This window comes from Danaus plexippus, chromosome 7 (genome assembly GCF_018135715.1).
Source record: "Danaus plexippus chromosome 7, MEX_DaPlex, whole genome shotgun sequence".
NCBI classification, from domain to species: Eukaryota; Metazoa; Arthropoda; class Insecta; order Lepidoptera; family Nymphalidae; genus Danaus; species Danaus plexippus.
The window spans coordinates 6,764,659-6,791,604 of record NC_083541.1 but is presented as its reverse complement, the minus strand read 5'-3'; the positions used below and the strand labels follow the sequence as shown (position 1 = coordinate 6,791,604).

General features: G+C 30.5%; 1 protein-coding gene across 2 annotated transcripts; it reads left to right on the top strand.

Annotated features, from left to right (window-relative positions):
- The first annotated feature begins 2,689 nt into the window (after positions 1 to 2,689).
- Positions 2,690 to 10,833, top strand: LOC116770974 (uncharacterized). 2 transcript variants are annotated; one of them, XM_032662630.2, is made up of 2 exons: positions 2,690 to 2,824; positions 7,757 to 10,833. In XM_032662630.2, the coding sequence occupies exon 2, from the start codon at positions 7,760 to 7,762 to the stop codon at positions 9,128 to 9,130; it is 1,371 nt and encodes a 456-aa protein (XP_032518521.2). In that variant the 5' UTR covers positions 2,690 to 2,824; positions 7,757 to 7,759; the 3' UTR covers positions 9,131 to 10,833. The 2 variants fall into 2 exon arrangements, with proteins under 2 accessions (XP_032518521.2, XP_032518522.2); XM_032662631.2 differs by having other exon boundaries at positions 2,813 to 2,951.
- The last annotated feature ends 16,113 nt before the right edge of the window (positions 10,834 to 26,946 follow it).

The window sequence follows — 26,946 nt, the reverse complement described above, 5'->3', positions numbered from 1 at the left end:
GGTCAGTCTAGAGAATTTATTCTTCTACAATACGATATTCCACGCACGATTCTGTGAACTTAATACCTGTGGTCGGGACGTGTTTAATCACTGTAAATAGCCAATCTCGCTTCTATTTCGCTAAGTAAAATTGCTTTCTAGTTTTGCAATATGTGCCAAAAGGGGATATCAAACCCCCTATTAACTGCGAAACTAAATGATTGAGTGTATTCAGAGAAACACATCGATGGTAAAATGTAGAATTATGTAGGTAGTAAGAACTATAGTATTTAAATTTTCCGTTTGAAAATAGCAAATTTTTTCTAAATATCGATAAAGCTCAGAGTAATCAAAATTAACTTTAAATATTTTTATTCATATAATTAAAAATATATATATGTGTAACGTTCATTCTTGAAATTACACCACTCAATAATTATAATATAAATGTCTTCGCATTCTAAGCACGTGTCTGGATCCAATAGCTGACATCACAAGAAATATGCTCTATAACTCGGCATCTTTCCATCGGAAGATGAATTTAATGTGTAAAGCTATCTCTTCTATCTCTATTTTGTCCTCGGTTCCGTTTTCTTATATTGTCGTTATGGTAGCCTTAATCATTATATGAACTAGTATGTGGGTATAAATATAAATCACATAAAGATAGATAGTTTTCGTTTGAAGAACTAATAAAACATCACAAATATTCATCTTTATAATATTGCCCGCTAAGAATCGGTAAAGCCTATTTTTATTTAATTACTTTCACTTCGTATTTTATTTCCATTATATCGTTTTTAATTTTCCAGTTGTGAAACTTTTGGAAATGTTTTAATATTGTTTTTTATTCCGTCTTGTATATAATATAAAAGTCAAGCACTTAGCATAAAATTAATTTGAAATGCTGCGAAGCGGTGAGTGAGTCAAACAAATTGCATTTGTCTTTATCAAGTTTACTGTTGCAGTGACATAAAGTTATTCTAGTGTAAATATTTCTCCCAAATCCACGTAGACGTGTCCAAAACTATTTGGTTAGTTTTGATTAAATTAACAAATATATACACATATTCGTTTGTTTTAAACAATTATGAAACAAATATACATTGTTGAGTTTATGCATAAATTTATTTTATTAAAAAAAATCTAACAAAATCATTTAGATAATTAATTGTTATACTAAAGCAAACTCTAAAGAGAATCGGTTAATATCAAGTACTTTATAGATTGTCAATACTTTTTACAGCTCTTGATTTGCACTCCAGTTTACATTGCAATAAACTATTTACTTCTTATTTATCATGTTGCTAATTTATTGAAGGAAAAAAAATAAGTTTAGATCTTAAACAATTTATTTCAATAATCGTTGCATTGTTTGGTATAAATATGTTTAAAGTTTTAGGACTTCAAAAACTTTAAATTGTTTCATGAGATTTTAAGATCTAAATGTGTAAGAATTAACATCTTTTTGCTTGGTTTGCCGTGTTTCGCTTACAGCTTGAGACCTCTAATTTAACACGCTATTGTCGTAATAAATATTTTCTTCAACCAGTACATTTGATTCATGATAATAATATGTAAAAAAAATAATGTAGTAAAGATTAGGAGCATGACGCGCTTTCTAAGGTAATTTTATAAAGACTCTAATTACATGAGTATCATCATCTATGAACAATATTTACATGAATGGATACCAAGCACGCCACCATTTTCATATTAAAATTATATCTTTTATTAATCACTCTTAATAATTCGAGTTCATTTGAAGCACTGAACTAATAAAAACTATTTTAAATTTATAGTTTGTTAAAAAATTGTTTTTTAATATTATTGTTTATATTATTAACATCGATAATGTAATCAATATTGCCGCAGTAATAGATTTTCTTCTAGCTTTCTAATCTATTTAGGTATATGAAGATGATATTTTTTTTGGGCCAAGTGTGTTGAAGTTACAGATTCGTAGCTGTTATTGTATAAAAAATGGCAGACAAATAACATACATTGTCGAATGAAATGGTAGATGTAATATGATTATTTATAATTATAGGAATGGAATAAAATTAAGAGACTAAAGAAAATATTTTAAATAAGAGTTGTATACATAATGATTTTTGTTGATAAAATCTTTTATTAAAATAGAACCTTTGCAATTTCAACAACTCAACTGTAACCAATCTGACACATTACATTTACACACAGTACATTTTTATGATTAGTACATAACTAGTGTCCATAAGTTATTTATTTTATAATATTATATTGGAACTTTAATATGTTTAATATTTAAGAGTGAATTTAAAGAAATAAATCTTAAACGGATATACTCGTGTTTGATCAGCGTGGCCTCAAAGGTTGTGTTACATAACGTTGCATAACCTCCATAATAACATTGTAGACTTTCACTCGGACGTCTGATATATTATAAAGTTTAATTAATCCTTCCCATTCAATGATTGTGTATTAATATTTAGATGGAAATATTAACTTAATAGCTAATTGTTAATATATTAAAAATATAGTTTTTTTTTTTTAAACATAATATCGAGAGTAACATTTGCAAACCTCGTTTATGAGCTGGGTTCTTCGTTCGTGAAGTCAGCTCCAAAGCATTTTAAACTGTTGTTTGCATAAAATCAGGGATAATAAAAAATATCATTCTGTAATTAGTAATGAGAAATAGAATAGTGTTTTTTTTTACTGGGATTGTCTTTACAAAATTAGTATTTGAAACATTAATGTGACTAATAAGGCAGTAATGGCGATGGAGCACCTGTGCCACCACCACTGCCAGGTCATGTAACCAGTTGCGCGAGTTGTCTCCGACTGTGCGGTTGAAAACGCGGTAGGTTGCTTTTATTATTTGTAAATATTAGTAAAATTTATTTCTATCAGACGGTTTTGTGTAAAAGGGTTTTGTTTTTGTGGACGATAGAGCCGTGTTTGTTTTGAGAAACCCGAAGCAGCCTGTGGTAATAAATTTACAGTGTGTTTTTTGACACTTCTTTTTTTTCTTTAAAAAATAGATAATTAAAATAAATAATTTAAAGGGAGTATCAAATCATTTTATTTAAGTAATGTTGAATATAAAAGAATGTAACTCATGACCATTTTACGTATAAAATTTTACTTATTATTTTTTATAAACTCTGATACAGGCCTTGAAAAAAAGGATTGTATAATTTTTAAGGAAGTATTTTTGACTTTTTTTTTTGCTGACCATTCTGTTGACATTACATTTTTATAATCAAATAGTACGAGAATATACATAAATGTTTTAAAATTTGATTGCAGAAGATGTTTATAAAAAAGCTTTACTAGTTCTGTTAATCATAGGTACGCAATAGTCCCTGACCTACATCATCGCTTTACCTTTGACACGCGCGTAATCGAATTACAAAACCAAGAAGAACCGATTTGATAATAATATATCATATAATGTTCCCACCGCACATATAATTATATATTTATTAAACATATTATCTTTATATAAGTCCAAAAACTGTAATTGTTTCGTCTTATTTTTTTTGTTATTATATAGCCTAAAAAATTAAACCAAAAATTACAAATATTGATCCGTAATTTATATATTTTTAAGCATTTTTTTTTTCTAATAATAATTATTAATTGGATTGACTTTACAATGTTTTGGAATATATACTCGTACGTTTAACCACTATAATAATCATATATATACTTAATGATGTTAAGATTATTATGATTATTTTTGTATATGTGGTTTATCCTCGACTAGGTATTATGCGGTATAAAATAAAATTCGATAAAAAAGTCAAAAATACATATATTCGACAGCTACATAGCTGACCTAGGGCTGGTTTTGTACTAAGTAATTGATAGATGTCTATAATTCTTATGAATTTTGAATTTTATTTCGGATAATATATATTTTTTTTTTAAATATAAATTACGCGAATTTTATCAGAATTATGAAAGAGAAGGTTTTGGCAAATGACGTCTAATAATTATGAATAGACATTAGAAGGTGCATAAAATTGGATGATTTCGTCATACGGTACCCATTAATTAATTAATTAATTGGTATTTATTGTTCAATCGTTATGGGATTTTATAATCATGATTAATGATCCTGTAACGCTAAGACAGCTTTGCGGTGATTAATTTTATTGTTTTCATTCCGTTATGTTACTGCATGTTGCTAATGTTGTACATGTAGAGCTAGGACGGATATTGGTTACCCAATCGTGTCTGACTAATGTTATGAGTGAAATTTGGCATCAAGATTATGTACTTGGTTCAGTCACAATTAGAATAGAAAATTATAAAAACAAATATAAACTTGGATGGAATTATAGATAAAAGATACGCGAAAGAAGACGGAGCAATGAACTAGTATTCAAAATAAAAATTATACTGTTCACATTCACACCACTCACCTTGATTTAAAGTTCATTGAAAAAACAACCTCCAAAAATCTTTTAATGTTTTGTTTTTATACAATTTGCTTAATGAAATAACAATGTAGTATATTTTGGATGTATACATTTTTTATCGTTTACGATTTACTTGAATAAATGTTATAAATCTACTAGATTTATTGCTTATTTATAAAAAGCTATATACATTCATTGTTAAATTATATTCCATTATTACAATTACGCACCTTTATTTAATTGAACTTTGTAACTTCACTTAATCTGTTACAAACCAAAATTGAAAAAGTTTATTTATTACCTAATGGTTAATGAAAATCGTAAAGTAATTGGCGGTCAGCTAAATTCAAAGCAAATAGAAATTTTAAGGGTAAAACTTTTTGTATTTATTTAAGAATCCTAATTTTCGGATGGTAATCAACCTGAGCATAAATTAGAATGATTTCAATAACAAAGACCTTTTCTGTTTGAGGAAAGAAAATTTAACTTTATAATGTGATTTAATCGAAAGTCTTTAAATATCAAAATGATTCTAATTGGATATTAATATTTTAAGCTTCATTTTAATATTTTAATGAGAAAAAATACTAAAGTCATTATGAGCGAAGCCGTATAGTCCTTAAGCGATAAGAGAAGTTCACGTAAGTTAACTATATAATATTCCTTGATGTCGTTAACTTACGTGAACTTATTATATTAAAATTTTATGCCAATAGAACACGAGAAGATTCCGTGATGAACAAAAATAAAAACAAAGAGGCCATACTTTCGTTTTTAAAGGAATTTAATTTTTATTTGTGTGGAATTTAATGCCTTTAACTTGTTAAATTTTAACAAACATCGTAACTTAGGTCAGTTAAGCAAATTTTCTTTATCTCTTTATTATCGGTATAACATGTCTGTCTGTATTATATTGTATGTCATAACTGAAGGAATATGTATTTTTTTATTAATTGGAATTTAATGTTTTGCTAGTAAAAACAATTATTCAGAATAATGAGATCTAAGATTTTCGCGAGTTTTATACATTTAAATGAAACTAGTATTTCTCGTCTCGTCTGTCCGTGATCACGGTTGCTGCAAAGTAATCGAAACGTCGGGAGTATGTAGTTTTTAACAAAAATAAATCACGGTAATCACATAATTAGTTTATCCGAAAAATACTAGTTTCATTTAAATGAATTTTTCAGAATACATCTCAGAACTTAAAAAAGTCAAATAGAATAACAATTATTCATTTACACAAATTCTTAGGAATCTAACGCATTAGGGTGTCCTTCATTTTGTTTATTTAAAATAGAAAAAAAATTGTCACGTGTATCATATATTATATGTCAATTAATATTTCACAAAATCTTTTCACACTTAACAAATATGAAGTTGTATACAAAATAGTTACAAAACTATGTGAGTGGATTGATTCAAAATGTGTGACAAATATTCGATGGCCATTTAGCTAACGAGTGCCAAGACCTCGCAATAAGAATATTAAGGCTTGCAAAATTATTATTATCTTGCAGAGTTATAGACTAATTGGAAAATATACATTTTAAGAATTTGTTTCCTTGCAATTTTGGGGAATAAAACCCTAAAGTAAGGTATGAATTTAAAGATTATGTGTTATTCTTTTTTAAATTCATAATAATTACACTTATATTAAAACATTGCCAAAACAAAAGGATAACACTAAGTAAAGAATAATAACCTTTTAAGTATATACGATAAGCGTAAGGGTTATCGATACATTTGCATATTTAGAATCATATTAGCTGATATACTGTAGAAGCTAAAAGGTTTTTCATCAACGCTAATATTGTCTATTGAACAAATCGTAATGTTTTTAATAAATACTATATTCAAAAAATATTTTTTTTTTTAAAGTCGAGAATTGTAATACAAAGTAATGTTGTTATACCATTGAATTAAATCGGGCATTTCGCGATTTTAATTAAAAACCATGCTTAAAAATGAAGACTATAAATTAAGAACAAATTTTACAGTTGGGTAAAATGATAAGCAAACACTTTGCCTTATTTTCATTCAACACACATGCTAAGGCTGTATACGACCGAGTGAACGCTCACTGCATATACATATGTACTTACATATATTTATATTTGTGAATAAGATTGTATTCGTTTTACATTGACGTTATAACATTAAAGTATAAGCTATATTATTACTAGAAACTAGAAATGTATTGTAAAATTGACATAAATTCATTATGTTAATATAAGCGAACGTCCGCGACGCCTTTCACTTTCAATGAGTATTTACGTCACAGTTAAGTAGTTGTTTTTTCTTGTTAATAAAACACAATCACTTCTACTATCGTTGTTAATAAATTTACATAGTTGAAATAAAAATTTGTTTTGAAATAGATGTAATATTAAAATAATTTATAATTATTAATATTGGTGAAAGTAATTCAAAATCATGTATTTAGAAAACGGCATAGTTAAACGTAGCGTTGCTTTATTATAGTTCGGTATAATTTAAAGTGCTGGCTAGCATCCAAATGAATTTATTGTCATTTAACAGGTCATTACATAAACCTCTCTGTTATTTATTTGGGTTAAAATAGGTTAGATGATAACGGTGGCGATTTTAATTTAAATTTCTTTGTAGGTAAATATAAAATAACTGTAATTATCTTTTAATCATTAAAGCAATGTTGAGCTAGTAATTGAAATAAAATGTAAATTAGGAAATATAGACTGAAAAATTCACCAACAATTACAAGAATCGAATCTGCAAATAATCGAATATAAAAAAAACAACTGGGACGCAATATGCCGGAGATTGCAAGTTGGAATATAAAGCAATTTTAGTGCAGTTATAACGTCATTGCAATTGAGGGAATCTTTCTGTAGATGCGGAAATTGAATAAACATAAATTATTAAGAAATCTTAATTTTTAATCATAAGAAAAGGCAAGCCAACAAAACTAGAAAAATCTATTGTGAAGGCAAAACAAATAAAAATTGTGTAATTATAAGCAACGATGGCCAATAGGGACGTGGGAAATATTATTGCAATACTATTTTACTACAATAGCTGTATAGAAGTTGGGATGCAGTGCAAAGTTTAATACCACTAATTTGAAACGACCCTTCCAGTTAAATTCTCATTATAGTTGTTAATATATTTCTAATTTAATGATTATTATTTGAACATTACCTTCCCTTCAAGTTCCTTTAAGATTTAATTAAATTTTTTAATATTTACAATTACTGCTTAGATACTTTAGAATACATTTATATTTTATGTTTTTATGCATTAAAATAGTTAAAAAGAACAATTTCTTTCTTTATTAAGTAATAAATGTAATAACTATTTAATATTAAATTTATTTTTCATTACAGGCCATGAAGCTGTTTACGTGCTATATAACAGTAGCATTACTAGCAGTCGTCAATGCTGCGGTCGATGTAGAGAAAACAGTGAAACAAGTTCAAAGTATACTGCAAGCGAATGAATTATTGCCCAGACTCACTCGCGAAGAAATACTACAGCTCCTTAATGATATTCGTGAAGAAGATGCAAAAACTAAATCGCAAACAAAACAATCTAACGTAGATAAAACTAATTTTCAACAGACAATTAAAACTGCAATACACGGTTCAAATGAGGACAATGAAATTAATAGTACAATGAAAATAACAAGTACAGATGAAATTGATTCAAAGCAAAAATCATTTACTACTACTACTAGCAGACTTTATACTAGCGCTGTTGAATCAACAACTAAAACAAATACCCCTACCCTTACTGTTGTCTTACCGTATACTCCTCGGGATGGGTCTTCCTTGCAAGAACTGTACACAAGACCTCCGCGATTGCAAATTGTTGACGAAACGACGACTCCAAAGTTAAAACCAATTAAAAGAACAAAATATCCAAACAATAAACCCAAAACGACCAATAAACAAAAACTAGACATACCTGCGGAATTACAAGCATTTTTAGATGCACACGGTTTAAAGGATAAACCAGGAAAAGACAACTTTTTATTACCTCTGGATGGATTTAAGCCATTACCACCCGCAAAAGTGGTTGATGGAACAGTGCAACTGCCAGAAAATTTATTGCTTACTTATGATCTTATTTCCCAATCTGATAAGGGTACAACGTTGAAAAAAAATCAAGAATTTTCACAAAGTAATTTCTTGTATGAACCTTTGCGTCCTGAAATACCATTTGAATTAGATACTGCGTCATCAAATTCAGAACAAATTACTCTACCTCTTGATTTACCCAAACCAAGAAAAACAAAAGCAGTATCTGAAAGTCAAAAACCTAACTACCAACCGATCGATTACGATTCAGTCAAAGTTATACCACTTAATAAAGGTCCTGAACCTGAAGAAGATGAGGTTATCTTAGATTCTGAACAAAATAAACGGCAAACTAATGACAGTTCAAATTTAGAAAACATTACAACTACCGAGGTTTCTATCCCAGAGAATGGTGCAAAGGATGCTTCAGCGACTGCATCTGATGTAGTATCTGATTCTGACACCGGAGCATCAATTACAGATTTAGAAGATTCTTTTGGAGGACCTGCACCTTCAAAACCAGGCGATGCTGATCTTCCTCCTCCTAAAAAAAATGGATTTTATTGGATGTTGGATTGGAATAGTTTCTTAGAAGTTGGTGATGGGGACACAAAAGTTAATATTCGGTTTGAACCAAAATTAGGTGACCCACAAATGTTTTTGCCAGTTAATGTTCCATAATGTTTTTATAAAACCAGAGTAGTATTCTAGTCGTAGGGGTTTAACTTTTAGAAAAAATATCATTAATATAATAATGTATTTAAACTAAAATCTTATAGTATTTTATTTTGCAATATTTTAACAATTTATTGTTATTGCATTCCTAGATAATAATTTTTAATTTGTAATCACGTAAAATTACAGCTTACGGAGAAATGCATCAAAGAATGCAATCAGTTAAGTCGTGATTAGTAGACCAAATCCAAGAATGAAAGCAAGTGGATGAAATCATCGCGTGTAATGTTTCATTGACATTATAAGATTGCCATCATAATATCTTTGTATATATTTTTTAATTTTAGAACACAAATTAGATGATATATAATTTTACTTAAGTATAATTTTGTACGATGTATCTGTTACAAAAAATACATTGCCTTAAATACGTAATACTTACCTAAATCAATACGTACCCACTAACAAATTTTAATGTTTAAAGGCTTAAAACGTAATGTCAAATTAAATTACAAACCTCAACGTTATAATTCCAGCTTAGTTCTCAAACTTGTTGGTATTTCAAAGCAACGTGTTGTAATATAGATAACTTACTGCTATTCGAAGCGATCTGCATCTGTTTTAGAACCATTAAACTTGTAACTTGGAGCTCAGTTTTACACAGAAGTAAACAGCTGCTGGGACAGGAAACAAATTATTCAATATGATTTCTTGACGAACCACAAATTACCTTTACATTCATGACAAATTGAATTCCCTCATGAGAATTTTGGAAATTGATATGTTTGTATGAATCTGTTTCAAGTTACACTTTTTATTTACCACTTTATATCTACGATCTTAATTTTGGTTTTTACCCAATATTATTTTTTATAATTACCCAGCGAATCGAGGCTAAAAGTTAAGATGGTAATATTATTCAAATATATTTTTTTAAGACCATATTCATTTCTTTTACAAAAGCCCAAATTTTGTCGAAATGCATTGGACACGGACACTGCAAATGCAACAAATAATGGACAGTTTTTAATGAAAAACTATCAAGCTGAGAGTTTTTAGAGTTTATTAATAGCAAATTGAAAGAACACATTTAAGATTGCGTTTTTTAGGCAAGGCCATTTTTTTTACTTTACTCATGATGAGGAAAAATTAATATTAAACTCTGACCCCTACTCATGATTAGAGATTCGTAAGTTTGTGGCATCACCACCCTTGTTCCATGTCAAAAAGGATTACAAAATGAATACTATGATATTTTGATTTCCATAACATAATATGTAGGTAATTGATGAACATGGGGGCTCTGAACAAATAATAATAAATCATATTACTTATAATGTGTACAAGGAGCGAGTCTTTAGAATAATTTTACGAGGGTTCCAATGTTGAAGTTTTAGCTTCGCATATTATATTTTGAATAAAGTATTCATACATATGTATACATAGGAACGAAAAATATTTATGTTTCAATACAGATATATCTATCCTCCTGTCCTAGTTCTATATCTAGTAAATTTTCTTTGGTATCAGGATTTACCAATTAAGAGATTTACCTCTAAAATAGTCATATATACTTCTCTCAGAGACGTAGACTTAGGACTAAAATGTGTACTATTTCAATGAAGAATAATCTAGAATTCAATAAAATAACAAATTCACAAAATCACAGGTTAAACTAGGTACAGATCTGCTATACGAATCATATAAAAAAAAAAAAACAAAAAATATTTGACTTAATAAAAAAAATCTTGAAGCCTTATAGTTGCAAAATGTAGATTGTTGCTAAGTACTTTTTCACAAAAAAACTGTTGAATGGATTTTAAAGAATATATACAGTTATGTAGTTCATACAAAACAAAGACATTTTAATCATAATTAAAACTTTAATTCATTGTAGGCATAATTCATAATAGTAGTATTTTGTGTAAAGGCAAGTATGACAGACGATATTTATCAGTGATGTTTAGTCAGCAAATTTATTATTACAAACAGTTTATTCGTTTCTCTTTGATGGCAATTCCGTAGCCCACGTAAATGAAATTGAAGGCAATAATTAATAGATGTAAACGTTAAATGACATTTATAAGAACTGTTATGTTGAAGGAAAATTTGCATCAGATTTATCAAAGTTGCCGAATAGACTTTTTTTGTAGCTGCTATATATTAAAGTGCCAGTTATTGCTTTAAAATGATGATTTATTTTTAGCTGCACTCTCTCAATCACTGTGAGCCTTTAACTGTAAACAATGCGTATGCAAATATTTATAATGAATTGTTTGTTTTAGTTAAAAATGGAGTAACTAAATTGGTTTTTAACAATACCATAGGTATATGCTTTGAAAAAAATAAAAAATAAAATTTTAATAACAATCGTTCAAACATAATGAACTAACAGTTGTTTTTTTTGCATTTTATTTAAAATAAATGTATGTATGCCTTTGGTGATTTTTTTTATTAAGTCCAAGTGGTGGATGGATCCATTAATTTCGTAAACCTGGTCTCCAACTACGTAGATGCCTTAGAGAACAGATCATTACACTAACAATGAAACGTTAAGTCATAATGAAATAGGAATAGAGAAGAAGAATTTTGATTTTATACGATTTACGGTTCATTCAAGATATTTAAACAAAATCTTATTTAGAAGCTTAAAGTTTATTATGTGATTATTTATCCCATATAAGATACTTATTCATAATCTCAAAGTAAATGTAGTTTCTCGCTTAAAATCGTTTTTTTTTTATAAAAACTTTGGTCCAAAAGTTATGTACTATGAGTATACACATATTTACACTAGAAGCAACTTACATAAATTCACACAGTTGTAAGGAAAATGATACACAGAAATTTTACAGCTATGCGTGTACTATGCAAGAATGAGTATTAATTGTTGGGCTATAAGCGAAATATGTAGAATCTCTGAGATTTAAGTTGCCACCACTTGTCAAGACGCTGAACTTAAACAAAATTATCTATAAATTAGTAAACAATAAATATGAAAATCTGTGTTAATTCCTCGGCTTTTTATGTTTGAAATATTTTATTTAAGCAAATAATGTTATGTATTTAGTTTTTATACATTGAGTACATAAAGTTGTTTTTATTTAATATTTATATTATATTATTATCATGGCCTTATCTTACTTCTGAAGTCACTTTTATATAGTAAAATTCTTGATTAGCAATGGATATTACGACTAATCTATAAAAAATATACTTGTTTTAAACTAAATATACTAAGATTTATTTATTTTATTTTATTATAACAGAACAAAAGTAAATTTTTTGCTAAATGTCATTCAGCTGGTAACTCAAGTTTTCGTCATGACCCACTGCAACTTGTAAAAATATTGAAACTTAAGATATTCCTCTTTGTCTTTGATAAATTCGTTGATGAAATAGCATAACAAAACTACAAATGTTATAACTTATCTATCCATTTATATATACGAGGATATCCTTATTTCCCTTGGTCACGTCATAACGCATGAACGGCTGCACCGATATCACATTTTTTTTATTGTTATATTTGGTACTGTCAGGAAAAGGTTCTTGAGAAACAAAAATTTAGAAAATAGCATAGAAAATTTAAATTTCAAAAAAAAAAAGATTACAATTATCTTTATTAAAACTTTTTAATATGCTTTTTGTTAAGCATGATTTTATAATCGTGAGTTGTTTGCCAGTTTTATGATTTTTTCGGATATGATATATGATTTGTTATATAATAATCAAGCGGCAATTGCATTGAAAACTATAAGGTTGTGTTAAAATTCAAGTTATTTAGATTATTTACATAATCAATGAAATAAATTTCATCACACTCTAGTCAAGTTTCAAGATCTTGACTATAAGCACTTATTAAAAAAAAGTAATATTATTTTCTGAAATTGTGGCAAAAAAGTTAAAACGATAACGAAAATTAATATACGGTGAAGTTTGGGGCCTTTTATTTGAATTGGAAGTACCTACACAGTGTTATTATTGTCCTCTTATTGCTATTACTTCTTATTTCACTTGTTTCTTTATATTTTTTACAATCACGTTTTTTTATTAAATTGAAAATTCAATTTCATTTTTGTTGATTTTCCTAAAAATCTATTGATAGGTACTCTTAGAGATACTTCATCCTAAGCATTTTTTTGCGACTGAAGAAGACAAGGCTTTTAAAAATATATAAGTAAAGTTAATATTATTATATCTCTACTAGTTTGTTATGTTAAGGCAAAGATAAGGTTTTTGCACTCTAGTAAGAGTTTTTAGAAAAAGGGAAGAATAACACCCAAGTACTATACACATTACGATAGAAATGCCACTTCGACAGCACATACAATCTACAAAGCAACAATACTTCGTGGTATATACAGAGATTCAAATGTACAATACATTGCCACCAATCGATGTATTTGAGAACAAACAAGATGAATGCTATATCCCATATAGCATAAATGATAAATGTATTAAAAAAGTCAACATATATATTTTAAATTATATGTTAAAAATTACTTTCATCGTGAACTAAGCAATGTTTAAATAAAATATTATTTATATTCACAAGTTTGAGTAAGGATATTATTTTTATAGCTAGAAAACAAAATGTAAGGAACTGCATACTGTAACACTGATGGCCTAGATGAATCTTTAACCTTGAAAATTGAGATAAGAAATACCTAAAATATCGATTATAAAATGAAAATAAGGTGCAAGATAAAAAACGAATACCTTTTAATTAGTTCATTAAATAACATCATAATTATAATGAAACTTCTTTGTATCGAGTCACATGGCAACTCGCGTACAATAATTCGCGCACTAACGTAACAATTAAAAACTATAAAAGATGGATATATACAATTTAAACATTGTTTAATTTCTAGTTGTCTCTAATCCCTTTTTGGATGAATTAGGGAACCGGTTCCCGTGGGTGTAAATATTTGAATTTGAACAATTGTTTGTCATTCTGTTAGACTGTTCACTCAGAGATATCCACAGGATACACTTCGCTCGATGGCAACTCTTAGTTATTACAAATAAAATTTGTAAAATAAAGCCCAAATTATATATGAAAGTATTAATTTAGTAGTTTGATACTTTTTAATTGCGCAAGAAACGTGAACATAATAAATGAAGTTACATTATTTTTAATGTAAGCATACTTCATCTCAAATATTTATTTTTCAACTTACATATTATTTTATTTTTGAAAATAATAAAATGATCTTTTTCATAGTTACATATTAATAATATAGTACAATTTGTTTTTAACCTGACAAACAATTTTAAATCTGCTTAAATTGAAAAGTTTAATTGAAGTAAAGAATTAAAAAAAAAATACTATTAAAGTCGGAATCCGGTTTCAGCAGGTTTCGATTTGCATAGTTAAAATTTCGCGAACGTAGTGCTAATTAAACTTTTGTATCGGCTTACCGATGGAATTATTTTATTTCTATTCCCAATATTTTATTATTGTAATTCACTAAAATAAATGTGTCCACTGACTGACCCACCGAACTATTATATACATGTATATGTAGCAATACTTAGGCTTAAAAATTTAATTGGTATAGCTTAATATGATGCCTATACTCATAATTTTAGATGTAGTGTCCTTACTAAATAAACCACAGATCGAATAATATTATAATATATAATTCTTCAACTTATCTTTGTCTCTCCGAAAGTAACTACTGCGAGTACATACTGCCTAAATCTCTACCAGGTGTCATGCCCCCCCTCCATCATTCTTACAAGCATTCTTTATACAACTACGCTTGTTCCATTCGCAAAAAAATCGCACACAACTATGTTATATATTTACTAAGAAATTTGTAATTGTAATGAAATTAGTTGTAAATCAAAATGCCGGCCATCGTCTGGTGACAGTATGCAAAACGCACATTTTCCAAGTCGACGTATTAGGTGACGCCACAGTGACTTTCCATATCCTAATTCATAAACCTAGAGCAACCAATCGAGTCAATCTTAATACCCATAACGGTAAACCATTTTGTATAAGAATGTGTTACCTGCTATCGATATTCTAAACGTAATTTCTAAATCACCACTAGTATTTAGAGGAAAAATACATAGGCAGAAATAATCACGAATCTAAATACATTGTTTAATGTCAGGTCCTAGCTAGAAAATATGAAGTTGCACAAAAAGAGATCAATTTCGTGCCCCATGAAATACATTTTTAAAACTATTAAATTTACATTTTATTATCTTTTCATGTGTGTTTGGTAATAAAAACGTTTTCTGTGAACGACTACATGTAATGTTTGGTCACTAGAGTTCCAGGTTGAAAGCTTTATTTTCAGGATTTTTGAAGTTTTGTTGAAAAAATATATTACTACATTTAAATAACTTTATATATTTAAATGTACATATTTAATAAACTATCAAAATATCTGACGCAAATACTATATTACATTTTTTTGTTAATTTTTATATAAAATTTTCAGTATTACGTCATTGAAGGTAAATATCAAATATTTGCTTTATTTAATATCGTAAAATTGTTTTGATACAATCTGTAATGGTATAAAGGTTAAGTTAAAAGTTATTTAGTATGAATATAGTCAAAAGCAAATTTCCCGTGACAAGTTAAATCCTAAATTAGTTTAAAGATCCAGTATGTTATAAAAAAAGAGGGTAGTTGGAAAATTAAACCAGATTATTATGATACTATAAGATACCGTTAACATTAAACATAATTTGTAATGAACGCATTAATAGAAATACTTACAGGTTAACTATTTTATTACATCAAATAACAATAGATATTTTTAAACAGATAACAAAATTCGCAATTCTATTCAGAAATGACAATTATATATGTCGAAGAGCCATGTCCAAGTTGATTATTAGGAGCTGTGACGTCAGCGATGTTATCGTCACATAACACTATTTCCACCTATCAGGTTATCCATTTTCGCCAATAAAGCACTCTCACTTACTCGCACCACTTTATTTTCAACTTTAACTAACACTTAGTAATTTCTCCTGGATAGCTCTCACACCACTGTGTCCTCGCCACAGATGTCTCCGAATATAAATGGTTTTCGTGGAGTCATTACATTTACTCTTAATTTTAAATAATAACTTACAAAGATTATTCGTAGTATTTCAATTAAACAGTAATCATTACAAAGGTTTTCGTAATCAATTATTAAACCAACTAAACTTTATATTGCCATTTAAAATATAAAGAAATCATAATTGAATAACATTGATTACAAAATGGTTACTGTTTAAGTTTGTGTTTTACTAAAACTCACAAAATAACTTATCTTTACATATTACAAATCACGATACGAATTGCCATTTACTTTCCTTCAATACAAATCGTACGACGATCTATAAAACAAATAATTTTGTTAAAGTTATTACTAATGCCTTGACATTGTTTATGTCACATCTACCCTCTAAAGTGAAATACATATGAAACAACTATACATATGAAACAACTACCCTTTATAATGGTTTGTTAAATGTCGTTGCGCCGACACGGCCATTCTGCGGCCTGGTGCGTGCCCTGCACCAGTTTTACTTTGTTGTGATATATCAACGTATCAACATACGCTGTATTAAAGAGATCACTTGGATTCTCTGAACCTGTGTTTGTGTTTTTTTTTTTTTTTTTTTACGCAAAATGCTCCACGCATCTTTGCTTACTTTTATTGAAGTGGGTTTGTTGCTGTGGTCTGGGCGGTCTTGTACGCCGTGGTCCACAGGGGCTCTAAGGGATTGAGGTAGGTCGATGCTGTGGTCTGGGACTTTCGTCCGTGGTCCACAGAGGATATTGATTTTAAGATGTTGCTGTGGTCTGGGCGGTCTTGTACGCCGTGGTCCACAGGGGCTCTAAGGGATTGAGGTAGGTCGATGCTGTGGTCTGGGACTTTCGTCCGTGGTCCACAGAGGATATTGATTTTAAGATGTTGCTGTGGTCTGGGCGGTCTTGTACGCCGTGGTCCACAGGGGCTCTAAGGGATTGAGGTAGGTCGATGCTGTGGTCTGGGACTTTCGTCCGTGGTCCACAGAGGATATTGATTTTATGATGTTGCTGTGGTCTGGGCGGTCTTGTACGCCGTGGTCCACAGGGGCTCTAAGGGATTGAGGTAGGTCGATGCTATGGTCTGGGACTTTTGTCCGTGGTCCACAGAGGATATTGATTTTATGATGTTGCTGTGGTCTGGGCGGTCTCGTACGCCGTGGTCCACAGGGGCTCTAAGGGATTGAGGTAGGTCGATGCTGTGGTCTAGGACTTTTGTCCGTGGTCCACAGAGGCTCTAAAGATTTGAAGAAAGGTAATATTTTGGTACAGGCTCTAAAAATATTTTATTGACCTCATGTCAAATGCCTTAACTTGAGAGGTCTTCTGATGAAGACAATTGTCAATAAATTGATACGTTGCTAAGCAATAAATGTTTGATCAAGTTTATTGATCGTTCATTGGATTCAACTTCTAAATCTTCAGAAGCTTCACCATTTAATGGATTGTCGCGATGTGGAGAATCATCAATCTCCGCCGACACGGTTCCTGTTGCTGCTGGATTTGGAGCTGGACGTAATTGATCATGAGCTACCTTACGCGGCCGGCCTCTACCGGTTACACGTTTTACCATGTAACGATCATGTTCCAAGATTTTGTATATTTCGTATGGTTCAGTATATTTCAGATCCAAAGAAGTTTGATTACGAGGATTAGTTTTGATTAGTACATAATCACCCTTTTTAAATGAACGTAGCTTACCCTTACTTTTTTCAAATCTCTGTTTATCATATTCTGCCGAAGCCAACATTTTCTGTTGCACATATTTCTCCAACACATCAAAATCTATAAATTCATTTTCAAAATCAATTAACCTTAACAGTTCCGGTGGCACACAATGCTGCCGACGAGTGAGAAGAGTTAGAGGTGCAACTCCAGTTACTCTATGAGGCGTGCAATTAAATGAGAGTTGCAATGCTTCAAGAGCCGTCTGCCAGTTTTCGGTAGTGTAGTTTTTAATTATGGTCAGGGCATTTTTTAGAGTGCTCATGATTCTTTCAACCTGTCCATTAGCTCGGCTTATTCCTGGTGCGATTGAATGTATGTTGATCCCAAAGCGATCACAATAAACTTTAAATTCACCAAGAAACTCTCGACCTCCATCAACCACGATCTGAACTGGTGTTCCAAAAAGATGTACTAATCGTTTGAAGGCTGCAAGGCTGCTGCAAGGACTCTTATTATTTGAATAGTTTAAAAGCACATATTTAGTAAAAGAATCTATTATTACGATAACGTATTCTTCACATCCTTCACTGCTCCTAGTTCCTAGTTTCCCGGTAATGTCCATATGTACTACTTGAAATGCTGCCGTGGGTTTTTGGATCGGATGAAGCCGTACTTGTATGCTACCTGACGAGCCTTTTGATGTTCTGCAAATTATACAATTTTCAACAAATCTTCTGATTAAACTACTCATTTTATCAAAAACATAAGTCTCTTTTATTTTTTGGAGAGTTTTCTCCCATCCTGGATGATGTAATGCGGTGTGAAATGAATTTATTAAACTCCATTGAAATGATTTAGGAACAACAATAACTTCACGTTGGCCAAGCACAGGATCTGTTAATATTTTCTTTAGGACACCTTCTCTTAGTGTATAGTTTGCGGCTGGGTGGTCGCTGCTCATGCTATCTATTAAAGGACGAAGTAAATCATCACGTCTTTGTTCTATTTGCAACCATTCCATGTCTTTGCTGATCATATTGACAGATATTTCATTAGATGGGTTTCTACTAAAAAAATCTGCGTGCTGCATTGTTTTTCCCCTTCTGTACTCTACATCAAAGTCATAGTTCTGCAGGAACGCCCACCATCTATGAATTCGCGGAAGTAGATCCTTTTTATGTTTGGATGCTTTCAAGGCATTACAATCTGTAATAATTTTAAACTTTCGACCGTATAAATAGTGTCGAAAATGTTTTATTGCCCGCACTACTGCCAGAGTCTCGAGCTCGTAAGAGTGGTACCGGCTCTCCGCGTCAGTAGTTCTTTGACTCATATAGGCTACTGGATGAAGGCGACCATTAACGATCTGAGCTAGAACTGCTCCGTATCCAATGCTACTAGCATCTGTATACAGCTCTATTGGTGCTGTTTCCTGAAACAGAGTTAGTGTAGGAGCAGACGACAGATGTTGTATGATGCAATTTCGGGCTTCCTCTTGTCTTTCGCCCCATTCCCATTTCATATTATTTTTAGTCAATTCATACAGTGGAACCATTATACGCGAAAAATTAGGAATAAATCGTCTGAAATAACCAGCCAGTCCATTGAACTGTCGCACTTGTTTAACGGTTTTTGGAATCGGCGCCTTTACTAAGGCTTCTACTTTTCTCGGACTAGGACTAACATGACCATTGCTAACAATGTTACCTAGATATTCAATGGAACGTTTGAAGAAAGCCGTTTTCTCAATATTAATAGAAAATCCAGCTTTTTGAAGTGCAATTAATATGCGTTCAATTCGACCCAGTCCTTCTTCAAAGTCTCTACATTTTGATAATACATCATCAACATAAACCTGGCAAACTTGTTCCTGTAAAGTCAAAAGATGAGCCAGGGCTTTATTAATGCAGCGTTGATACACCGAAACCGCATTACTTAGTCCAAATGGCATTGTCAAATATTCGTATAAGCCGTCGGGAGTAACAAAAGCTGTTTTTTCAATAGAGCATTCCGATATGGGGATTTGATGGAATCCGGCTGCCATATCAAAAGTGGTGTAGTAAATACCACCCGCTAGTTGATCTATTTGATCGGAGATAATAGGAAGCGGATAGTGGTCTCTTAATGTATTTCTGTTCAATTCCCGGTAATCTACACACATACGATCTAGTCCATTTTTCTTTTTAACCAATATCACAGGGCTAGAAAATGGTGACTTACTTTCACGAATAATTTTATGTTCAAGTAATTCCTTAATAATTGAACGAACTGCTTCCCTCTCTACAGGACTTAATCGATATGGTCTGCGTTCTACATATCTATCGTTATCTTTTAAGCGTATTTGTAGTACTCCGGTGTTGACACGTGAGCGAGGATAGCCGTAGATAAATAGATTTTCATATTTGTTGAGCAAAATTATTAATCTATTTATTTGATCTTGATCAGTTAAGTCGCAATTTATATTATTAAATTTGTCACTCCTAGACATCACATGACGTATAGCAGGTTGGCGAAGTAAAGTAGCACCATGCGAGTTTACTATCACACTTAAATTCGTGTTTTCGATCAAATTCATTCCAATTAAAACATCTGAACATATTTCATAGTCAGGTACAATATGAAACTGAATCTCTATTCGAAGATCATTTATAACGCATACTGTTGTTAATGTTGATAGCGACACTACTGTAAATTGTCCCAGACCTTTCAAATATCGTACTAAATCTGTTCGTTTTCCCGGAAGTTTTGTTGCTAAAGATTCACGTATTACTGAACATTCAGCTCCACTGTCGAAAATTGCTAACAATTTGAAATTTCCTATGAGCACTGGCATTAAATTGAATTTCGTTGATCCCACACAATTTATGTTGGAAACAACTGCATTTGTTCGCTTTAAACATGTCTCAAATGTGTGACCGACTTTATGGCAGTAAGAACATGTGGGGGATGTATCAGATCCTTTCGACACATTTCTCTCAGTTGATGTACGTGATTGCGGATATTTATTTGCTTTATGATGATAACAATCCCTTGCGTCATGACCGTTCCTTTTACATACTTGACAAAATTTATCATATCGTGTTCGTTTTGTAGTTCCTTGTAATGTAATCGATGTATTAGGGTGACATCGTTTCATGCTTCGTATCGATGATGCCACAGAGATCAATTCGGGTACTGATGTTGCTCTAACATTAAGTAATTCGATTCGCAGTCGTTCATCCCCTATACAACCAATCACTGCCTCAACTGCATCATTATCAGACAATTTGTCTTTTGTTACACGTCGCCATAGTACCCACGCTTGTGACAAAAATTGTAGTTATGCTCTTTAAAACAAACGATGTCCCGCGAGTATCGGTTCTCTGGTTCAAAAGTTGTAATCAAAACATCCCGCAATTCCGACCACTTTGTTGTAGATATTAACCAATTGTCAACCCATAACTTTGCGCGTCCTTTGAGTAGACTCCCGACCTTCATTCTGATTTCGTAATCAGTAAAGTTATAGATTTCCATGGCAGTTGTAATATGTTGACACCATTCTCGGATTCCAGCATTCATATCCGGGTCGTATGATGGCAGGTACACATCAGTAATTTTAGTTTTGGCTTCTGGTTGAGCAGACATACGATCGGACATATGCTTCATCACTTCTAACATTTGTGAAAAAAATTCGGTAGTTACCGCTCCAACAGAGCCTCCAGTATTGTCAGATGAACGAGCAGAAGTGGGTAATCCCGCTTCTGATGTCGAAGAACCATGTCCAAGTTGATTATTAAGAGCTGTGACGTCAGCGATGCTATCGTCACTAACACTGTTTCCACCTGTCGGGTTATCCATTTTCACCAATAAAGCACTCTCACTTACTTGCACCACTTTATTTTCAACTATAACTAACACTTAGTAATTCCTCCTGAATAGCTCTCACACCACTGTGTCCTCGCCACAGATGTCTCCGAATATAAATGGTTTTCGTGGAGTCATTACATTTACTCTTAATTTTAAATAATAACTTACAAAGATTATTCGTAGTATTTCAATTAAACAGTAATCATTACAAAGGTTTTCGTAATCAATTATTAAACCAACTAAACTTTATATTGCCATTTAAAATATAAAGAAATCATAATTGAATAACATTGATTACAAAATGGTTACTGTTTAAGTTTGTGTTTTACTAAAACTCACAAAATAACTTATCTTTACATATTACAAATCACGATACGAATTGCCATTTACTTTCCTTCAATACAAATCGTACGACGATCTATAAAACAAATAATTTTGTTAAAGTTATTACTAATGCCTTGACATTGTTTATGTCACATCTACCCTCTAAAGTGAAATACATATGAAACAACTATACATATGAAACAACTACCCTTTATAATGGTTTGTTAAATGTCGTTGCGCCGACATATATAATGTATGAAATAAAGTAATAAGACTTAACTGGTCTAACCAGTTTTTGAAATCATTATTCGACTGTTGAAACGAGATACTTACTGTCAGTAAAGCGAAAGATCATTAATATTTCAGTGGCTCAATCTAAGAGAAAGATACTTTGAATAATTAAGGTGGTGAGAAGAAACAAAGGTGACATTTTATGGATTCGGTGAAATTCAACCTTATATAACTTTCATTAGCACCAAAAAGGATTTTTTTTTATATTTTGTTTTGTCACTTAACAAATTATACTTGAGTCATATTTACATCAGACATCTGATATGTTCATATAGGATTGTTATATATATATGTACTATTTTTTTTAATATGTCCTGTACTAAAAAAAAAATACAATAATGGATTTTAACGAGGATAAGATATACATATGGTAGTGGCAGATGAACAAAATTTTCAATATTCCGAAATTTCTTTCAATATTTCATAGAACATGAAATCAGATGATAATAAAAAAAAAGTTTTTATGACTTCATTTTGCTCCCTGTAAGAAATTTATTTGTTTCCGGAATTAATTTTATAATTTATGAAGATAAAAAAAATTACATATGAACAGTTTATTAAAGTTATTGTCTGTAAAATATCGCCTTAATATAATATTAAAAAAAAAAATCAAAATTTTACCATCTATTTTGGTAATAGCAGAATTATCTGAATTTTTTTGATGACTTTTATCAACTTTAAAGAAATAAAAAAAAATACACAAATGTTTTAAGATTATGCATAGGAAAGTGTGAATTCGGGAATAGTTTTACGAGTAAAACGTTTATGCGGGCAGCCCAATGTGGTTTTGAAATCGGGCTAGAATTAACCAAGTATCGCTGAGGTAAACGGGGTGAAGCGTTGTTATTTGGTGAAAATCATAAAAAACATTTCTCATGGAGTGTAAAAATGGTAATGGCATAGAAAACCTATTTTTTTTCAATAGGAATAACTTTCCTTTTATGTAATTTCAAACTTTTAACTTCTTAAACCACACCCTATTTAATTTACTTGGTTTTTATTATTATTAAGAGTTATAACTTAACTTTAAGTTACTGTTATCAAATAGGATTTTATAAATTTTGTTGATCTTTATATTGACATATAAAAAGTTATCTGTTTAGAAACCAATAAACATAAGAATTATATTTATAGCAAAACAATATTGAACAGTTTTAAATCTTGGAAAAACAGTTTTAAATTTTAAATCTTGGAACTTTAACAAATTTCATCATCAGTGTTATTTATAACAGTACAACTCTATTTTTATAATCCTTCGTAGACCAGAGTATGTAAAAGATTGAGGCAAGGTCTAGGACAGAAAAGAACGAATGTATATAGGAGTAACTCAGTACCTCTTAAAAATTACACAAAGATATAGAACGTTATAAATATATTTTGACTAGATCCTTTACATTTATCGTCATTTAAATATTCCTTGGCAATGGAAACTCAAATCCTCGAATTACAGAAATAATTTTATTTAAAATGCTTTTTCAACTTAAGTAAATTTAATTGAAAACTATTTTAAATTAAGGTTTTTTAAGTATTGCTATTTCTTAATATAACCTGAGATATATAAATTAAAGACTCATTTAATTAGAATTTCTTCCGTCCTTTACTTTAGCTATTAAATTTAAATAAAACTAAGTTTTTCGGATACTACACGTTTTTTATTATTTTATTTCTACATATTCCGGACTTATCGATTACAACAACTGTGATCACGGGCAAACGAGATGAAAATGGCTGTCAGTTGGTCTTATTATTTGTCATCTACTATCAACGATTTCTTAATTTCCTAGCGTACCGCTCTAGATGCATGAAGAATGCACATACTCTGTCCCGGACCTCAGTCGGGGGTGTGGTTACGGACATTTGATTTTTTAATTTTATGAGGGGTATTTCAGCCATCTTCTCTTTTGAAATTTAGAATGTTTATTAATTTCAATAACTTCAAGAATTAGTCTCCGTATATACCTGTCTTCACGAGCGAGGATCTGTAGTTTGTCAAGCCGAATGTAGTGGCCTGGTTTGTCCATTGTGTGTTCACAAACTGCTGACTTCGATGCGCGCTTATTTTTAATGTTCGAGACATGTTCTTTAAACCAATGAGTAATAACTAGCCATACTGTCTGTTTTAGATGTTAAATATCATTAGTTAACTAGGAAAACCTTAACAAATGATTGCGTGGAGCCAAAGTGGTGGTAATGTCCTTGAAATAAGTTTGGCCAGTTTCGAAGTCGTGTCAAGTATGACAAGATTGTTAGATATATTATATTGTTACTAATTCGTCTTTTCGAAATTGCTTATCTCGCATTTCAATGTACAAGTCACAAGTATTGTTTTTTCTACAAGGTTAATATTTACATACATTAAATTTTGTTTAAGGTAGTAAAAATATCTTATGACTACAGTTATCTGAATGTCTGTCTGACGTGCACAGGCTCCCAAGACTCCACGTCAAAGAATTCAAAAAGATGTAACGAGTCGTCTGATACGACTAAGGGAAATAGCCTCTTTCATCTCGCAAAGATGTCTAAAATGTATACTTATGAAACAAATTTTTTGACATATACCCTGTAGTAGGCTGTATTTTATTAACCAAGCAGTTTAATGAAACCTAACAAATAAGATTTTAAAAACCAGTTTATTTACTTTGTGGACATGTTGTTTGTTTTGAAGAAAAATATTTAATTCCAATTAAAGCCATTGTCTTTTTCATTTTTGTCCTTCGCGTTCGCGAATAAAGACTTCGCCTTTTTTTGTAAGTTGAAACCAAACCTGTGAACCTTAAAAATAGCCTGTAATTATCGCTTAATAAATCTTGGTATAGGTATGAAATAGGAATAAGATTTTCCATTAGTGAGTAGAATAAGGAATAGGGAGGTAAAGGTTCAATATTCATCTCTCGGTGAATTATCGTAAAGTAAAATACAGAATATTTTATACAGATTTATTCCAAAACTAATTCTAGTGATCTAGCGTTTCGAATTATATGTTTTTACTGTATGTTGTTTATAAACCTCTGGTAACTCGTTCTATTGGAAAATAAATAGTTAATAATATTATTTGTTAATGAACGATGAATTGATTCTCCTATGATGGAGGTTGTGCAGACAGAGTGGTTGATTTGCAATAATGACTACGGATTATGTAAGCTATTATAACATAAAATTTAATCTCCAAACAATATGCATTGCTCGTAATCATCAATATTTTATGCCAAAACCAGTGTAAAAGTTTTTGCATGAAGTCCAAAATTTTTAATAAAAACACACATCTCTAAGGTGCGGTAAAAAATGTCTGCGAACCTTGTTTCAGGCATTAATTAAATGAAACGGGACCAATTCTACCAACGCCTTTTAACCTAATTGAAATAAATGCGAATTTTAATCTGAAAATGGATGTTTGTGTGCTTTGAACCCTTTACACCGTAGACAAAGATGTCTTGTTTAATCCCAACATCTTAAGCAAATTACATTTGCATACTGCCTAGGTCTATCAGATGTCTTTTGAATATTGTAAGTTTGACCCTCCTGTCGAAGTTTGGAAGATCTGGTTAATGGAGCAATAACAGTAATAAATAAAATATAAGAATTCCACCATCAGGGGTTGTATTATCCATGTATTTTGTAAGCTTTGGGTTATATTGACTCCTTATCACATTTGTGACGGAGGTCTGCCTTTAAATGGTTATGATCTATATTCCTTAATAATACCTTACAGTGTGTGGGAACGAGTTTATCTTTATCTCCTTATTATTCAAATATCTTATAAAATATTGTAAAAAATGATACAAGAGTTCACAAAGGAAATCGTAAAGTAAATCATGAAATATTCAAAGAGTCGTATTTGAGGTTTGATCACATTTATTAGCATTTAGAAGGGGTTTTCAAGTAAAATTACACTTTACTCGACAAAGGCAATATCAAAAAGATGGTATTTATTTGGATATAAAGCTTACAGACAAGCTTAAAAAATAATATATTCAGAGAAATATAAAGTTTAAAACACAACCATCAACTCAAGTTTTAAGAAGTTTTCTTCTCATTATTGAATAATTACCACGTAAAAGTATTACGCAATTTTATGATATTCTATTATATTACAAAAGTATCGGCCTCTCAATTGGTATAAAACTCAATAAATCCTTTTAGCCTTTTAGCCTTGATTTTTACGTGTAGATAGTGTAGGTTGTGCATAGCTAGGTACTAGGTAGTAGTAGTAGTGTAGGTACACAGGAAATGTTAGAAAAACGATGCTAAAGTTTATTTACAACGTCACCGGAAACATTTCTTAATCGGAATATGTATGTTTGATCGAAGGCGTTTTAAACAATCAATTTAGTTTCATATGTTTTTATTTGGAATGTTATTTTTTTATAAAACTGTATATTGTATAAAGATACAAATATGTATATATACCATGCACACATTTTGTCGGGTAAAATTATAAAGAATTTAAAACCAGCAATTATTAAGTCTTACTAAACTTTTATTTATATATTTAGATTCCAGGACCATTAGTAGTTTGTTTAAATGAAATATTCTAAAATCAATATACAAGAAATACAAAGATGGTGCTGTAGTAACTTTTTTGCGGAAAATGGGGTTCAATCATTTGGCCTCTTAAAGGAATACATTTTTTTTCTTCTTT

Coding starts and splice junctions, on each gene's coding strand:
- LOC116770974 (XM_032662630.2), top strand. CDS start 7,760: ATGAAGCTGTTTACGTGCTATATAACAGTAGCATTACTAGCAGTCGTC.